Source organism: Pteropus vampyrus, unplaced genomic scaffold (assembly GCF_000151845.1).
Source record: "Pteropus vampyrus isolate Shadow unplaced genomic scaffold, Pvam_2.0 Scaffold103, whole genome shotgun sequence".
Taxonomy (NCBI): domain Eukaryota; kingdom Metazoa; phylum Chordata; class Mammalia; order Chiroptera; family Pteropodidae; genus Pteropus; species Pteropus vampyrus.
This window is the reverse complement of record NW_011888884.1, coordinates 621425-640889: the sequence shown is the minus strand read 5'-3', so window position 1 is coordinate 640889 and position 19465 is coordinate 621425. Positions and strand designations below refer to the sequence as shown.

The 19465-nt window shown below is 35.8% G+C and overlaps 1 protein-coding gene across 1 annotated transcript in view; it reads right to left on the bottom strand.

Moving 5' to 3' along the window:
• The window catches only part of SVEP1 (sushi, von Willebrand factor type A, EGF and pentraxin domain containing 1), a 154234-nt gene that overhangs the window by 121758 nt on the left and 13011 nt on the right, over positions 1–19465 (bottom strand). Inside the window, exons 2-3 of the mRNA XM_011364931.2 lie at positions 10236–10491; positions 7116–7292 (exon numbers count right to left, since the gene is read on the bottom strand). Coding sequence (XP_011363233.1) covers positions 7116–7292; positions 10236–10491 — 433 coding nt within the window. The remainder of the gene's footprint in view (positions 1–7115; positions 7293–10235; positions 10492–19465) is intronic.

The following is a 19465-nucleotide window of genomic DNA, read 5'->3' as shown; positions in this document are numbered from 1 at the left end:
AAAGTTCTTCCAAGTGAAATAGTAACAAGTAGCCTTTTTTTAAAATTTAATTTTATTATTAGTTCCAAGTATATAGTACATTGGTTCTTTGAATAAGTCCTAGTAACGTCTCTTTGGAGGACTTTCCAGAAATTTGAGAAAGTGAATGATTGTAATGATTGGATAACAACTATTTGCAAGCCATAAGTTTCCAATTCTTCAGTTTCAATAATACTGAAAAAGGGCCTGAGGGAATCATCAGTTAATAGATCATTTATAAGATATTTTTGATGATAGCCAACTCATGATATTTTTGACATGAAACTCAGTAGGAACTCAAAGAATTTAGTGACATCAACTTAATGCAACTATTTCAAGTCCCGTCTACATATTTGTACGAAGAAGCTACATAATTGTACGAAGAAGGCTTTCATCACTAAAACCTATAAAAGTGAAAAATAGAAATGAAATTGATGTTGTATGCTCTTTTATTCTAATAGTAACAGAAATACATGGATATGTGAATTAATGATTCACCTCATTAAGTGGAAAACTGAACAAACCAGCCTACTCTAGGCAGCAGTTGCTCATTCTCTACCTCAAGTTGATAGGGACCCATGTCAACACACTAGCAATGTTCTCTTATAAAATTCAAATAGGAATACATTGTACAAATTCCTTATCCCTTACAAATCCATTATTAGGCACTGCTGGGGATGTTTTTTGGGGAAAAAAAATCAGCTAAGCTTTTCTCAGAGAACAAGATTTCCAAATGTTTTGGTTTCCATTCAAGAATTTCTAGAGCTCTCTGTCCTCTCTCTTTCCAAAGAAATGATATAATTCTTAGATAGGAAAATGTGCATGTGCGTGCAGGGTAGGGGTGGGGATTTGTGTGCATATGTTTACATGTATAATAAGATATCCCCACATAAATATTCCAGTGTTTCTATTTCTATAGTGTATCCTCCTTTTATGAAAAATAATATAACGGGCTTTGGCTCATTATCTAGCCCTCAGCCTTGGCTCCCATTCAGCTATAATTTTCAATCTGATAATTATTCCAAACTCACTGAAATAAATCAGTCTCTGGAAAAGAGCAGTGTCCTCAAAATGCCTACTGTCTCTATATTCTGTCTCTCAAATCCCTTCAGGGAACATTTCAGAACAGCTGCAACTGTTTCAATTTACAACAGGAGTTCACTGGATATTCACAACTGATTTAACGATCTAGCCATCTAAAAACGACTAATCTAGAAAATCAATTGTACACTGCATCTGATGTATTGTTGACAAAGTTGAACCCAATGTAAATGCTCGGCATTCAAATAAATTAAATACATTCTTAAAAACTTCTTACCATGTGCCTTTATGCTAGCGGTCTTGTGGTGTCCACAGCAGATATGGAAATCATGCAGTGGTCTAAGATTTCAATAATGAGTTCTTGTCCATTTAAGATTCTGGTATTCAAGTTGATCTCTTACCCAATCCTTTCTCCTGAGCACTTACTATGGGCTCTGAAGGCGAGCAGTGGGGATGCAGAATGAATTAGAAAGTTCCTGCCTGTTAGAATCACTACTCTGATGTAGTAAGAACAAAGACAACGGTTGGGTGTGGTGGGAGAGGGAGCCAGAAGAAGCATGAAAAAAGGTCTGAGGAATGAAATCGCGTGGTATCTGGGGAAACTATAACTAGTTCCAGCTTTTAGCTCAAAGGGTGAAGAGAGATCAAACCACGTAAAGCCTTTATATCACAGTAAGGGTCTTGAAGTTTATTCCGTGAACGAGTCTGGTTAAAAACATTAAGCAGATTTGTATTTTATAAAATTAATTTTCTTCTTTTCCTTTCTTGTATTAGGTTGAACCATATGACGCTGCTATTTTGTGAGTTGAAAATGACCAAATATTAAATATTGATGATTTCCTAAGGGTCAAACTAATACTTAACAGAATTTAAAATTATTTTTGTGTTTATTTGTTGAATGTCTATCACTATGGCTAGACTTTAGGCTCTAGAGTCAGACAACTGGGGTTCGTAAACCAGCCCTCTTACTGTGTAACCTTGGGCAAGCTACTTAACTTCTCTGACTTTTCCTTATCTCTAAAATGAAAAAATACTCCAGAGAATTATTGTGAGCATTAAATAAGTTAGTATATATCAATGCTTGGAAAAGTATCTGGAATAGAGTGAGCACTATTTTAATATTAGCTATTATTATCATCATCATCAGTTATTATTGTTCTCATCATTATGAACATTATCATCATCATCACTGTCGAAATGCCTATGTTAAATGTTCAGGATGAAGAAAATAATACTACACCTAAAAAAGAAAGCAACATCTTCTTTTCCTTAGACTCCAGTTTTTCAGTACTCGTCTCTTAGCTAAAGTTCATTGACTAATCCTAGAAGGATATTTTCCCAACCCTGTAAACCTGCTAACATAGTGTTAATATCCCGGAATTTCTGAAGCATACGAAATATTTGCAGTATATGAAACTGAGTTATGTCGGGTAAAATCAAAAAGAAAGAGCAATAAGGACGAGAGGTTGGAGGTAGGGCTTGGGAGGTGTGTGCGTACGTGTGTGCATGTGTGCATGAGTCTGTCTGTCTGTAGGGGGGAATTCGAAGAGAATTTTTAAGTCCAGAAGAGTCACGGTTTCTAAGGGAATGAGTGATGAGAAAAGGAAGATTTTAAGAACTGTTGTGGTCTATATGTCCTCATTTAGGAGTTAGAGAAAATCAAGTGAAGAACTTGCACTATTTTGAAATTTACTTTGGTTGCGGAACTGGATTTCCTTCACCGCAGTGCCTCTCAGACTGGACCACATGGGGGATGGCTTTATAAGTATTACAATTGTGTTTCAAATTCTCTTTTCCTAGCAGATTTTTTTGGCATTATTTAAATTCTGCCAAATATGGTTTCTGTGTTCAGTGCCATTATACAAGTGAATGACACACACATGAACAAAGCATCGTTTTACATTGCATTATCTATTTGTTATAGGATTTTCGCTTCTGTAAAAGCCATAAGTACGTACTCTTCAAGACCACCAGCTGAAAGCACATGATTATTTTGAAAACAACTCAAAAGTTTTGAGTCAAAGGAAATTAAAAACCAGTTCAAACATACTAATGTCTTATAAAATTGAACTCTTTGGCAAAATATCACTTGATAATAATTTCTAACAAATATATTCAATCTTGCATTCCAGTTACGATGTTTATCATATGGAACAGATTCACAATTAATAAAAGTTTTGGGGGCAAAAGGGTCTTGTGCATGAATCAGCTGCTTACTGTGACTGTGATGCTTAGGCCATTTCGAGAGAAGTCACTGCCTTAGACAGGGTTTTGGGAGGTCATTGTTTTGAGGACCCATGCAAGCCACATCGCCAATCACAGGGAAAATGAGAAGGAGATCATAGTAGCATCGCTATCATCAGTTTTCTTTGAGGTCTCACAGGCACCTCTGAGACAGTCTGGTATGAAGAAAGGACCCCAGACTGAGACTTGGGTAACCTTAATTCTTCTTCAGCTCTGCCACAAATTTCCTGTGTGATCATGGGATAGAATTTCCTTGTCTCCCAAGCGAACGGTGAGAAAAACCCTTACAGTGAGCTCTAGTATTCTACTTTTCTATAAAATTAATTAACAAATATAATTTGCCTTCGCATATAAATTTTCTCTAATCAAGGCAAATAGCCTCTACTTTCTTCAACATCCAATGGCACAGTATCTTACTGCCACCTCTCACTCAGCATTCTTGATTTTCATTTGATACTTTTTAGGTCAAACTGTATTCCACCTTTGGTTGGTGCAAGATTTCTTGAGGGAATTCACCTGCATGTATAGATCTTCCTTATCTTCCCCATAGCACAAATTCTCAGGTTAGAACCACTAGTGCAGCCTAAAGAGAGTGAAATTTACAAAATATATGGTGTCACTTATCTTCACGGATCCATTCTTGAGGTAATTATTTTAACGTTCATTCATTAGTTTTCTCATGTGGATATTATTTCACAATAATGATTAATAATCAAACCTACCACTGAGAATTGATGTGTCAGATATTGTCCTAAGCAATCTAAGTATATTCTCTCAATTACTCAACTTTTTATCTTTATATCATGATTATATATACATATGCATTTACTTTATATACATAGATATGTGTACATATACATATATGTGCATGTGCGTATGTATAACTATACCATTATTAAGCTAATTTTACAGAAGAAACTGAGAATCGGAAGAAATTAATCATCCGAAACCTCATAGTTTGTAATCATCAGAGGTTGAATTTGAGCCAGATCTTTCTTTGTTTTTAAACACTTTGAACACAGCTCAGTGTCTATGGAAAAGCAATGTATACAAGCAGCTATTTTCAAAAATGCAAAATAAGTGGTGTGGTATCTTGGAAATAACACAGGACTTAGAGAAAAGTGTCCTGGGTCCTTCCCCAGGTCCTACTGATGGCTGGATATGCCATCTTGAGTAAACTACTCATCTTTCTTGAGATCTCAATTTCCTCTTGTAGAATGAGGGGTTTAGAGCAGATAATCTCTAAGGTTTCTTTTGGCTCTCAAGAGGAATGATTTGCTTCGGAAAAGCATTGTTTCTATAATGAGTATAAATACCGAGAATTCCAGCTGTTTGGAATGAAAGGTAACATTCTCTCATGGAGCAATAAAATAGCTATGGTCTACTCATCCTTTGGATTTTAGATTAGAGGGCGCAATCTTAGCCTTCTCTAGAGTCCCTTCTTTATACCATGGGCATTTCTATTTAATAACATACATCATAGCTTGCATTTGCAAATTGATTTGTTGGTTAGATTGTAAGTTCCAAGAAGGTAGAGACCATGTCTGTCCCACCATTGAATTCTTATCCGGATTCGGTGTGGCATGGAGAACATAATATTTGTTGACTAAATAGATTTTAAAAGGCTCTCAGATTTTCAAAACAGGATGGTTTGCAGCTAATATTCCTTCCTGACTTTCCGAAAGAAAAGAGCCTGGTGTTGAGTCCTTCATGTCATAGGAAGGATATAATTTATTTTCTCTTAATTTCTGGTATGCAGGTAGAGCCAATGATGAACACTGCTCAGTGCAACTATGCAAAGTCATAGAGTACATCTTGGAGTTCCAATACGACTTCTCCTAACACCTGAGAAACAAATACTGAAAATGATGATATGCACATATTTATATTGATGCAACTGTATGTAATGTAAATCTTGCATGTAAGGAGGTATTAAGCCGAGCTTACTAACTAAAAAAAAAAAAAAAAAAAATGGATAAACTTATCCTTCTGAGCTTGATGTTCTTGGCTAGAACCAACAGCAAAAGTGCTCCTGTGCTCTCCACTGAGGCTCTACTGACAGGCCTGCCCAAGCTCCTACATTTTACAGACTGCTGTGCCTTTCACCCTGGAATATTCAACCGGTAATAGCCACAGCTACTTGGGTAACTGGGGACAGTGGGTTTTTTAACTGCCCCCCTCTCTCTTCATGCAGCTTCTCCCCTGGGATGCAAGATTATAGTGCCATGGAGTAGTTGGGGCTGCAGCACAGAGTGGCTGAGGCTCTGGGCAGCCACACGGCAGTGGCTTATTGGCAGGGAGCAGTTCAGTCTGGGACCACACGGAAAGCAGACATGCTGACTACAGCATGGAGCAAGAAAATGAGAACTTCTGCCTGTGTTTGGTGGGCTAGGATGAGAGGAGGAAAAGAGGGGGTGTTGGGGACAGTGCCAAGCAGGGCTGTTGATGAAAGTGTGGGAAGATTCAAGGGGAGGCATTTTGCCAACTCAGAGGCAGTTGGGCTGATCCCCCCACCCCCTTTTTTTTTCCTGCTTAAATGAGAAATCCTGCTGTGTGGAGTGGGAGCAGGGCCAAGAAAGGAGTGATTCTGCTGGGTGAGCATGGATGGCTGGACCCAGGAAGGCTGTGTCTGCCAGCTGGGACCAGGGCCAGGGGACAGAAGAGAAATTAAGGGAGGGGGCAGCAATAAAAGAGAGTAAAAGAAGAACATGAGAGGAAATGTCCTATGAGAAGAAGAAGAGAAGAAGAGCAAGCAGTTCAGGTAGACAGGGGAGAACCACATTTTTATGTTTCAGAGCAGGCCTACCTTTCAAATGTCAGAATAAAAGAACATTAACATAAAACAAGCAATGATAGTATAAAGTAAACCTGCTGCTACTAAATTTTCCTGGTGGGTGTTAATGTCCATGGGAATGCATTTTCCCAAACAGCAAACCATGGAAAAGCTGTAAGTTATAAACATGTTGCTTTTAGGTCAAAAAGAACAAACAAACGAACGGCTGTCACAGAAAAACCACATACTACTTTAAATATTAGATATTCTCTAAAATATAATGTAGAACACAAGAATCCTAAGTTGTTCTTCTTGCTTTTCTAATAAAATATTTAAAATGTAAAGATCCTCTGGTAAGGAAAGCTAGAGGAGGTTAAAATTACAAATGTTGATGAAGTGAATTTTATTTTGTAGTGACGTCACTTTTAGAGTTTTTGAAGTCCCTCTGTTGAGACTTGTGAAAAGCTGAAAGACCATCAAGTGAATGGCATATTTTTATGTGACAATCTCACAATTTACACATGGCCTGAGGACCAGAATCCCACTGGCTTCAATCTCATACAGAGACAGAGGCATGTTTTAGTTTAAATACCGAGGGGACAGATTTGGCTATTGACTGATTACAAGTAAGAGATCCCAAATCCTCCCCCGCCTGGTTCTGAACCTACGCTTCTGGAGGCCTTGCAAGCTTCCCGTCTTCTTCTTGAAACTCTGTCACCACGTGAACAAGCCCAGACTGGCCGGACTAAGTCTGACAGGCCACATAAAAACAGCCTAGTAGTCCTAGACAGAGTCATCTGAGACTGACTCCAGCCAGCTGTGCCCCCACAGGTAAGAGAACACAAGTAAGACCAGCAGGACTGCCTACTCAGCCCACAGCTGATGACAAATGCAGGAGTTGACAGGGCCGAGATCCAAAGAGCTGCCCAGCTGACTCACAAGCAATAAGTACTTCTTGTTTTAAGTCATTGAGTTTTGGGGTCGTTTTTTTACACAGCAACAGATACCTGACAGAATTACACACAAACTGGAGACTCACCTGCACATTCATACTGCAGACCTTTCCCGTAATAGCCCTTTTCACAGATGCACTCGAATTGACCTGTGTGTGTCCCACATTTGCAGCTCGCCATTCGGTCACAGCAGTCTCTGCCGGCTTCACACAGATATGAGCAATGGGACATATCCTCTTGAATAAAACTCCCAGAAGGCAGATCTACCCATAACATACGATGGAGGATAATAAAAAAAAAAAATATGAATTAACAGTTGAATGTTACTCTCTCTTGTTACTAAAATTTAAGTGCAAGCTGGAGAAAATATCTTTTCATATCTGTCTAGTCTAATTCCCACTGCTCCCCACTCCCACCCAAAGATGAAATGTGTTATTTGCGCTCCCATAGACTGAGGGTTTGTTTCAGCCAGTTAAGTTATTTCAGTCTGGGACCTCATCAGAAGTTCTGGAGGCCATGCAAGGTCAGGCAGAAATTAAGTACTTCGGCGAGGAATCTCCAGATGCAGCAGGAAGTAATGCAGTCAGTTCCACAGCTCACTCCTCTGGCTTCCACACCAGCAAAGCTCCACTGCCTCAGTGTGAGGTCAGGCAGCAGTAACCAGATCTACAAAATCCTCGTTCAAATACATAAGAAAACTACAATCCTGACTGCTGCATGAGGGGGTTGCTTGTGAGCTACTGAATAAACAATAAATGGCATCATTCCCATAGTTATTTGGTTAAAGACTTAGATAAGGGCACCAAGAGAGTTGAGTAACAGGACCAGAATCTGGTTTAATCTCTCATTTTTAAGTAAATTATCACACTTTCTGTAAATGGAGATCATACTGATTTACTTGAGCTGCTCTGAGGTGAGGCATGTTAGGAATTCAACAACTCAGGCAGAGTTACTCAGATAGTGACTTAACAGAGTTGTTGAATATGACTGATCCAGATTGGATGGCCCCGTATCAGGCAAACGATAAGTTCCATTTACTATGTTGAAGAAGTTCAAAAGTCTTAGCCCAAATTCCAATACTAGGTCCATGGTGTTAAGCCCAGATAGAGTGATGAGCCCATGGACTGTAAGGCACATGGACTGTAACTGAATACCTGGAAAGGAGATTGGTGATGGCTTCAATTATGGAACATCTGTCTCTACTTATGAGGACTCTGAACAATAGACAAGGTCAAAGTCAAGGGAAGACTCCAGCCCCAAGGGAAAGAGACCGGTACAACCAGGCATTCTATTAAAGCTCCATCTAACAGACTATATGTGGGTGAAAGGTCTGCAACATGGGCACTCGACTCTGAGACATTAGGCCGTAAGTTTATTTGGTAGAAGAGCAACTTAGGGAGCAAGAAAAATCTAGCTATCAAGACTGGTACACTGGCATCCAGGTCTGGGAGAGAGATAAGTACATAAGTTACACACTGGAGAAGCTATTATTCTGTACCGTATGTCTATTGAGAATGGCCAAAAACATGGACAGTCTTGAGATCAAGAGTGGATCCATCTAAACTAAAAGTAACTTCAGGAAATATAGAGGCTGGGAAAATGAGGCTCTTTGCCTTTGACCTGATCAGATCTTTTCAGTAAGAGCAGGATTTTCTCTTACCAAACCTGGAAACTCAATCAGAGTAGTACACATTCTAGATATTCATTTATTACAATAAAAGTGATGCCTTCTAAACCCATACTGTAATATTGTAACCAAAAGAAGGCTCTGTTGCACCCAGTTTCTGGGTCAACTCACATTAGGGTAGAAGGTCCCAATCCTACATGACAGAGAGATGAAAAGACTGGAAATTAGTCCTTTCCGACATAGCTCATAGAACCTATAATTTCATAGTTCCATCTAGTAACACAGCCACCCTGCTTTCCCATTCAACATATCACTTTTCCCTAAAAAAAGGAGAAATGAAGGAAGTCCCAGTTATTGAACTTCTGCCATGTGCCAAATACTATGCCTGGTGAAATTTTAAACATTTTTATTTAATTCTCCAGATAAAACTATGTTGTATATAATATTTCCATTTTAAAAGCAAAGGTATCTGAAGCTTATAGATGTTAGATAGATTTCTTATGGTAATAATCTTGGACAGTTATTGAGGGCTTAGTATAATAGGCTTTCAGTAACTTTCAAAATCACTTTATATGTATTAACCCATCTAATCCTTATAATAAACCTATGAAGTAGGTAAAATTCTCATTCCCTATTCTATTAAAGATAAACTTAAGGAGTATAAAAGTTAAATAATTTGCCAAAAGGCCCTCAGCTAGTGGATAGCTAAGCTGGATTTTCTGCTGTACCCATAGCTGACCTGAGATCTTGCCCTAAAATCTTCTCTTGGAACTACAGTAGGTTTGAGTTTTTATGAACATCACTAATTGCTTGAAACCTCATGTTGCCAAGATTTGCTCATCAAATCAAATCTTTCACATGGATACCTGCAAGAATCAAGCTTAATTTGCTATATGGCTTTGATCTGAAGCTAGATCTCTTGTCATCTCCTAATCTGCACTTTTTCTTGTGGCTCAACAAGACACATGCCCATATGCTTGATAGTTCATCTATCTTAAATCATACAACTAAACATCCTTATAAATGATGTACAAAGAATCTAATGAATGGATTTACTGGTTTCATTTCCTGTTGGGATAATGCTCTTCAGTTTATTCATAAGGATATTTATCTTCAAATTATCAGGTCAAGAAATATGTGTTAAGTATTTACTGTCCCTATATCTTCATGTGTATTTCTGGGAAACATTCTGGTGAGATTCACTATGGATGTTTCTGAATGTTTACTTCATCTTTCCAGATAACTGTAAAAGAGATCAAGGCTTCCCACTCTGTGTGTGGTCTCAAAACACACCTAAATTCATTCCATTGATTCTAATGGCTCCTGCAGGGAGCATATGGATATTTTAGTGAAATTATATCACAGCTGTTATAAACAAAACAAATATTCTTTTTGCAAGGTCAGAATGTCATCTGTAATTATGAAGTTCCACACATCTCATAATACACCAAGGACACATGGGTGTCGTGCTCAGCAAAGACTTCATAGGGTTGGTATGACCCTCTGGTGGGTTTCAAACAATAAGAGAGAAGAAAACCCCATTTAGATGCACTATGTTATACTATTAGGTTTCCAATACCTTCATGCAATGCCCGGCGAGCTAAAGCCTCAAATTCTTCAAAACTGTGGAGTAGGAAGCAGTGTTCTTCCTTTGGGGTGGAAGCCATGTCATTCAGTTCTCGAATGTTTCCTTGCCATATGCCAAAAGTGAAGATCTCCACTCCAAAATCTTTCAGTGATGCTGCAATCGGTCTAGGATCTCCCCCATTAGAATATCCGTCCGTAATGAGAAATATAACTTTCGTCGAGTTTTCTCTAGAATGACGAAGAATTTGCTGTAATGAAACGCACAAGTAGTATGAGTTGGTGTTGCAGTTGACCTACTATGTGCTTCCTTTCTTATGTAAAATAGTATTTGTGAAGATCATTGGCATTTCACGAGAGTGAGGAAAGGAACACTGAGCAGTGAAAGTAAAATAGAAATAAGCACAGAGCACAGACTAGAACCTACGATAGTCTCACAGAACCACAATAAACCTTAGAAGCATTTAGAATGCATCATCACCATCAGCAGCAGCACTGTCATGGGCCTTGCTAATGAAGAGCAGCAAGTATTTATGAAATGAATTTTTATTAATATTATCACTTACTGTTAAATTATAAATATAATTTTTTATTTTCGGGCTCTCGAAACATGAACCAAATCTGAAAGAAAATTTAACAGAATATATCTTTTCCAGAGTTCATAATGGCCAACCTGCTTTCTATATTCGTTTTTCCACTGCTCCTCCAATATTGCAGAATTGATTCACTACTTCATCTTTTTTACTGGGACCTCCCAGTCTTAGCATAAAATCAGCTATTTTTAGCAATGTCCTATCCTTATGAGAAAATACTGATGCTTTTGCTCTATTATTTTTGGATAAGGAGTTATGATTTATAAATGTTATATGCCATCCCTTCTCTGTAGATAGGAGAAAAGATAAAAACTTTTTTAAAAGGCATTTATTTACTGCCACTGATACTTTGTAATACCAAACTATAAAGGCACAAGAAATTGAGCTGTGACTCTGGCATTGCAACTAAATTTCCTGTTGTTGCTTTTTGTTATAAACTGATAAGAAAGGTAAAAAAGTGCCACGGTATATTTTGTCAAGTTTTTAGAAGGTATTCTACGTTTATTAGGCAATAATTCTAGAAACACTATATTCAGAAAGTAGGAACAACAATTATATCCTGTTTTGTAAAAGTCAGAAAGAGATGATATAATTTAAAAAATAACTGCCTCAATTCACTTTAAGGGGCACACTCAGCTGAAGATCCAGATTTGGTCAGATTATAAAATTTATGTTTATGGAAAGCATTCTTCATTAGTCTACAATCATTAGGTATTGATTCCAACTCAATAACCCTTACCAAAATTCCTAGTGTTTGTGAGCTAAAGATAAAGCCATTACACCTTCATTTAAAGTCAATTGAAATAAACTAAAAATAACTCTGGAGAACATCTGGAAAGCCCATAATTTGAGAAGTATTCAAATATCTCACACCACTCCTTCTCAAAAATCTACTACTACTAGTTAGTAAAGGCTACTAAGGACACGCCAAAGAGAATTAGAAACCAGCCTGAAGAAGCAACTTTGGCCAAATAAAGTGAATTTGAATTTGTTTGTAAAGTATAAACATATATAATTTATATATAATACGAAATATAACATATATATATTTCAGCTAGTACATGCCCTAGGTAAAACGCCCTATCAATATAAATGATCATTGGAATGGATTGAAATATATACATACACTTTTTTTCATTCAGTACCACCTCTGGGGAAAAATCCAATTATCTGTTATGGATGACATAAAGCTAGATATGATTTTATTTGTCTCTAAAATTGTACTTCGGTATTCAAAAGGGCGCTCCTAGTTCTAGCATTCCGAGATGTATCAAGTTGTTTACACTATCCTTGCTCTTTATAAGTGATAAACTCTTTCTGAGTTGTCCCAGTTTGAAATCATAACCTAATCTCCATGGACACTCCCCTAAGCTTTTGCTCATTTTGACTACTCTCTCTTCTATAAGACCACAGCAGTAGCTGTAAGCAAGACACTAACAATGAGACTTTTGATGGAGAAGAAAAAAAGGAAATCGTCTTTTTCAATATGGCATTCTTGACAGCGCCTGGCACACAGCATGTGCTCATAAATCTTTATTCAATGAATGAATTAACGAATGAGTGGAGTGGATAAATTCTAGGATACTCTGGAGTTAATGGAATGAACTGGTCTTTAGTGAGCAGTAGAATTGTATAGAATATCTGTGTGGGTGTGTGTGCATGCATGGGTACACAAGCTCTGTATCTGTATAGTTTTGTACAAAAATAAAAATAAAGTTTTCTTTTTGTGCCTTTATTGTTCTTCTGACATGAACAAATACTATCTTGTAATATTAATATTAGCTCATGTCAATACCATTCCTTATCATCAGGTTAGGATTTAGTGGACATTTCTTGCTGTACTACTTCTTACATAAACAATACTTTTAGCTGTGGTTCTATTTTTCTTCTTGGGAACTGGTGAATATTTACAGGAACCATTCTATCTGTTGGCAAGACAATATATTAAGCTTAAAATACTAAGAATAATAGCAGGACTAATCCAGTAATCCAAGCAAAGAATTACACAAGATCTGGGTTTGGAATGCACTTTAAAGATAGAAGAGGAGTGGATAATTTACTGAAAATCATTTGTTCTTCTCTCTCAATCTTTGTGCTTTGTCATACTTGGATAAAAACATAAGTCAATAAAAACATTTTTTTATCCCATAGATCTAAGAAGTAAATAGATCTGGGGTAATGTTTGTGGAATGTGGCAGAGACCTAGCATTTGACTCTTTTTAGTGTTCCTGAAATGGTTTACATCATCTGCTATCCTCTGTAAAGCATTTAAGATATAGAATTTTTTTGATTCAGAATACTGAATGAGGCAAACCCTTTGCTGCCAAAGAAAAACTCAACATGAACTTTGTATGGCAAAAGGTTATCACCATCTGTATTGTATCAAGCCTCTGATTAGCTTGTATAAATAGCTGGGAGGGAAGTAAGCTCCCCTTGTCCAGCCATAGTCATTAGAATGATAAAAATGCAGGGTTGTGTAACATTGTTCTAACACCCGAGATCCATCACCATTACACAAGATTGCAACCCCCTCTCCCAACCCCACTCCAATCAGGCCACAAGAGAAATATTTTGAAAAATGATCTTGAAAGAAAAAAAAGAGGTCACAACAAATCTGACTTGGGGACAATATTTGCCCTTGGGCTCCATTAATTAAACTCCATGTGGATATAATTTCAACTGCAACACAAACTCAGCTGTGAGAAGCCACCGCAGCCAACCTTGAGTGATGGTTGTCATAAGTCGTCTTTTAAAATACTTGACTTTGTGAACTATATCAGAGCCATTCTCCTCCAGGGAGCAGAAAACTAGTAAATTATGTCAGTGTTTCAGCTTGTTTTCCACATTTTCTTTCCCTGTTAGGAAACATTAACTACAAACAAGACACCATAACCTACAATAATACTTTCCTCATCCTTCGAATTCTAAAATTTCACCAAACTTCATTTAATGTGAATATTCAAATATTCTCCAGTTTAAGGAATGTTTCTTGTTTTATATTTTTGAATAGTATTTCTGGGAAATAAGTTATTCATCTGTTGGCTCCTCATTTTCTGGACTTCATATATCCTATCCTTTTTTTCATTTTTATCTCATTCTACTTCCTCCTGAATTCGGTAGAAATGTGTCAGGCTTTTCTTCCATACCCCTGTTTGGTTTCATGTAGTGTTGTTTCTCTTCTCTTCTACTTCTAATTAAGAATTAATCTTGGCATTGCATTTATTTTCCTTGTTACTATGGACAAGCTCAGGGGAGGCTGTGCACAGTGGGCCCTATAAACTCAGATACTCAAAGTAACCACATAGGATGCTCTGAATGTAAAAATTCCTAAATAAAAGCAGGTCATGGTGGGTAGTCATGTTTTTGGCTTGTAGCTTCCTTGACAAAGGTCAGTCTTTCCCTTAAGTGAGCAAGTGCATTGCCTTTGTGCATCTAAGATAACATACCTTTGAAATGTCAGCATAATCTCCTTTTTCAGACTCATTACGGCACATCCACTGTACCAGAGCAGAGACCATACAACCCCTCACTGTTATCTTGTTCCCGAAATACCATCTCTGTGTGCTGTAAATGTTAATTATTAACTGTCCAGTACCCATCAATGTAAAAGAAGTATGTGTCTCTCCATTTTACTTTTTATCCAATCCCAGAGATTTCCCTGCTTTGCTTTCTCTCGCTCCCTTAATCTACCACCGATACATTTTATGTAACTCTCTTTAAGTCTCCTCCTTTGATTCTAATTTATAAAATAAGCTGCAAAACTGCCATTCTCTGGAGCATTTTCTTAATCTGTTGAGATTTTGCTTCCTGACAACTGTCGTCAGTTTGGCTCAAATAAACTCATAAAAATTCTCTACAGGTTTGAACATTTATTACATCAACATTACAATATTTCTTTATTTTACATAGTTCTCTTTATTCCTTTCAGTTTCTCAGCCAGTTTTGTTTTCATTTCAGTCTTTTATCTCCTCACTTCTCATCTCTATTTCAATATTTTATTTACTATGTTAAGTACACAAAACAAATGCTTTCTAGGGTATTGTTCTGTTTTTCATAGTGAATTCTTGTACACTATCTGTGTCTTGTACACTATCTGAATTCATTGTGAATTCTTGTACTATCTGTGTCTTACATTCTTTCTTTTTTTAGCACAAAATTTTCAAAGAAGCCAGACAGGTTTTTTTCCTCCTTTTTTCTCATCCATGAATGAAGAGGTACATCCAGTCATAGCATTTGCAACAAACAATAAACTGGGTAAAATGAGTGTTAGAATCCACGGCTATAAAACTTGCTATTATTATTATTAAAACAAACTGATAACCTACCCAAGTGATCACTGAAAAGGGTTAAAAATAAGCCAAGCACTGTATCTATTCAAAAGAGGGTCTAGATCAGCACTGTCCAATAGAATTTTCTGTGATAATTGACATGCTATCTGCTTTGTTCAATAGCCACTAGTCACATGTAGCTACTGAATACTTAAAATGAGGCTATTGCAACTGTAGAACTTAATTTATGATTCTATTTAATTTTAATTAATTTAAATAGCCACATCTGGCTAGTGGCTATAATATTGGACAGTGTAGGACAAAATAGATATATCCTCATACCAGGGGGAACAAACACAAGTCTAGAGCAAGCCTATGAAAATACTGTGTAAACTTTAAGAACCGCGAAATCAACTTGAAGATTTAGAAGAATACATAACTTAATACCGAAATAAGAAAATAAGCACATTGGAATGGTGCTTGTGTTACTAGGATTTAGAAAGTCAAAGCCTCTACAGAAACAGGAACTAAAAGCCATAGAAAGAGAACAGGCTAAGAAGAAAACAGATGTGTAGGAGGAGAGGGATTTGATAAGAAAAGAATGCAAGGAAACCAAAAATGAAAGACAGAAATCTACACTGCTGGTAGTTAAGATAAAATGTTAGAAATTCAAACTGATAAAGCTTAGTACAAATTTTAGTGTAGAAAACTGCTGACTCCTTTTCTCTTATAAACCTAGAAGCACAATTACAAATAATTACTTCCAAACTGAATTCAAATAATATTCAAAAAATCTTTCTCCTTTATTCAATAAAGCTTATTCCACAAATGCAAAAGATTAAAATTAGTAAATCTTTTGCTGTACTACAACACAATAATTGTCACGATTAAAAGAAAAGAATAGTCCACAATGCTAAAAAGGAATAAAATAAAATTAATTTCTCTTTTTAATAAAAAATTAGGGCTAAAAAGATAATGTCATTAGTATGATAGGTTATTTTAAAGCAACAATATGAATCATGCTCAATTGTGAAAAAAGCTTATTTCTCAACTAGAGAAGGAACAAATCGATCATTCTAAGTATTTCTACTATTATTTAAAATCCTTTTGAAATTTTTAGCCAAGGCAATAAGACATAAAACCAGAAGAAATATGGCACTTCTTAAAGTTTCTGCTCTTCAAAAAATCAAAACTAGAAAGCAAGGAACAAATTGAAAAATATATCCATTATGCTTATCAAATAAAGTATTAAGGTCCTTAAAATATGAAGAACTTTTACATATCACTAAGAGATAGAGAAAAATCACAGAAATATAGGTCTGTGTTTTGACCAAACAAAATGAAGACCAAAAAAATATTCTATTTTTGTCAGAAAATGTGAAAAAGATTTAACTTCACTAATAACCGAAATAATGTAAGTTAAATAATAGTAATACTATTTTTAAATACTTCTTAAATAACCAAAGATTTTTGATTATTGGGAATGCCACCTGGACTGGTAATATTTGGAGTATAGCACGACAAAGTGACTAACGCCTTAAAAATTTCACACTATTTGAACTTAAATTCTGCATCTAAGGATATCTTAAGGAAATAACTATGGATACACACGGAAGATGATCAAAAGGATGTATACCACAGAATAATTGCCAATAATAAAAAAAATGGAAACTGATTATATAACTTACAGTGCAATCATATATCATTACCATGAGAGTATTGAATAATATTAAATTTAAAAGTAGATACCAAACACAATTTTATTACATTAGTGTGCATATGTGTGTGAATGTACAGCATGTATATGCACGTATGTATGAGTATGACAGATAATATATACATCAAAATGTTGATTATATCCTAGTAGTAGTATATTTAAGAGTTTTTATTTACTTTTATTTCACAGTTTTATATCATTTCCAAATTTTTTCTTTCTCCTCTCCTCTATTTTCCCCCTGGGGAAGGATGTGAACTCAGAAATTCATGTCTTACCTATAGACTAATGATCCCTAAATCTATGCCAAATTAAACTTGTAAATACCCAATATGAAGTTTCGGTGGTCCAGTAGACAACTCTGCCTGAACAGGCCTCTCAAACTCAACATATTCTCTTCATGCACAAATAAGGGCTCTCTTCTGTTTTCAAGATAGATCAAATGTAGAATCTGTTGATATACTCACCCCATAATTATAGTTAATGCTTATATATCTGACTATATCCCAAGCTAGATTGCAAGATACTATATTCGAAGATTGACCCTTATATTCTTTTACTCTATTGCTGATCAAAAAATAACTATGAAATAAGTGGATGAAAGAGAAAAACAAACAAATGCCTTAATTTTTACTAGCTGTATGTTCAACATGCAGAATAAACTAATAAATTCTAGACCAAATGTTTTACGGAGAATCCTGTTCTGCAATTGTGAAATGAAAACTCATATAAATATTATATTTAAACTTATTTCACCAAATCCACATTGACCCTCTATTAAATAATAGGTACTGTGCTAGGAATTTTTAATCATACTATTTGATGATATAACAGAACCATTAACTCTAGTTTTTAAACTAACAAACAAAAAGTAAAACAATGACAAATGTATAACCAGGAAGAGTATTCTGCCATAACTAAGCTTTCTTCTTTAAATTGTAATGTCAAATCAATCATATTTGGTATGTCTCATTTATTTTAAGTATTTACTCAGGCTTCATAAACTGAAATTCTAGAATGAAAAAAAAAAATGTTGGCTTGAGTAACATTGAGGCTATTTATTACAGTCTAGCCAAATCACAGAAGAACCAGAGGGTCAAAGAAGAACTTAATCCCGGATTTATGGTCACAGTTTTTCCACCCACATACATGCTTTAGTTATTAAACATGGACACAAATCATTTTGAAATGGACTCATGGGGACAGTATATCAAATTGTGAAATGGTGTGCACGAGTTGATGAGTAGCAGACTTAATCCAGACCATAAAAAAACAACAGAGCAAACACGCAAAAGACCAAACAAATATCTAATAATGCCAAATTCCATCACTTGTTATATAAGCACACAGGAATAAATAAAATCTAGATAGCAAAGAGTAAAGTTATCAAGTTCCAAATGAGAATTAGAGGGCTGACATATCACTCTTAAACAAATTGCTAATTTACTACAAGATAATAAAATCAAATTCAACACTATATTAATGTCATTATGAATAACTTTATTAAATGATTTCAGTTGATGTGTTCAATGACTATACAACATGACCAAGTGGCAATTAGCCCATAAAGTCAAAATGAGAATTTCTTTATGTGCCTCACATCAAGAGATCAAATGAAAAAGATATTCTCAAGTGACATTTGGACAGCAGTTTTGAGATTTTACAAATGACTCAGGCAAAGAATAGAGAGGTACTTAATTAGTGTGACAAAGAGAGCTATCATAAACCAACGGGCAAAATCATATTTGAAGCATTCTCACTAAATTCAGGAACAGGGTGAGAATGTCCCATCACTTCTCTGTGGGAAGTCTAGCCAACATAATGAGGCAAAAAAAAAAAACAGAAATAAGTGTAATAAAATATTACTCATATTTCACATGAAGGAAAATCAAAAAGAAAATATTGAGAGGTGTTGAGAATGCATTATGCATAATAATTATTTTAGCTGCAAAGTTTTTCAGTAATAACTTATCAGTAATAGAAGATTTAAAAATTCAGTTGTGGTATAGCTACATGATAAAACATAGTTGAAAGGTAATTTTAACATATTATGGTATGGAAAAATATCACTGTGGAGCTTTAAAAATAAAAACTACAGAAAGTGCTTATAATTCATATTTACATGTAATGATTACATACGTACCCACATACATCAAAAGAGTAAGAGACTAAAACTGCAATTATATTTTCCTATTTTATCTAAAATTATTAATGGATATATCATTTCCATAATAAGAAAAAATAGCAAAAATTACTTTTAGAGAAACATTTGCAAATGGAAGGTAGAAAAGACTTTTTAATGGTTATCCTTGAGTTAAAGGTATTTGCAGTTTCAAGATAAAAAGTTATAAAGATGTCTTAACCACACTTGGTTGTCATTAAGTATTGGATATCTACTTAATTAGCTTAAACCAAGTTGGGGACTTTGGGAAATATATAGGAATCTCTCTCCTAACTGAAGAGCAGGGAGAAGAAATGAGTCTCAAGAGGGACTGAAACAGGCACAACCAAGCCACAAGAACCACAAGGGCTGTGCCCTCCAACCTTTCATCTGTATCCTCTGAGGCCACACTGCACATTGTCTCAGCTTCTGTCTGCACAGCTTCATTCACTCCACCTTGCACTGATGAGATTTCTATGGACCGTGCAC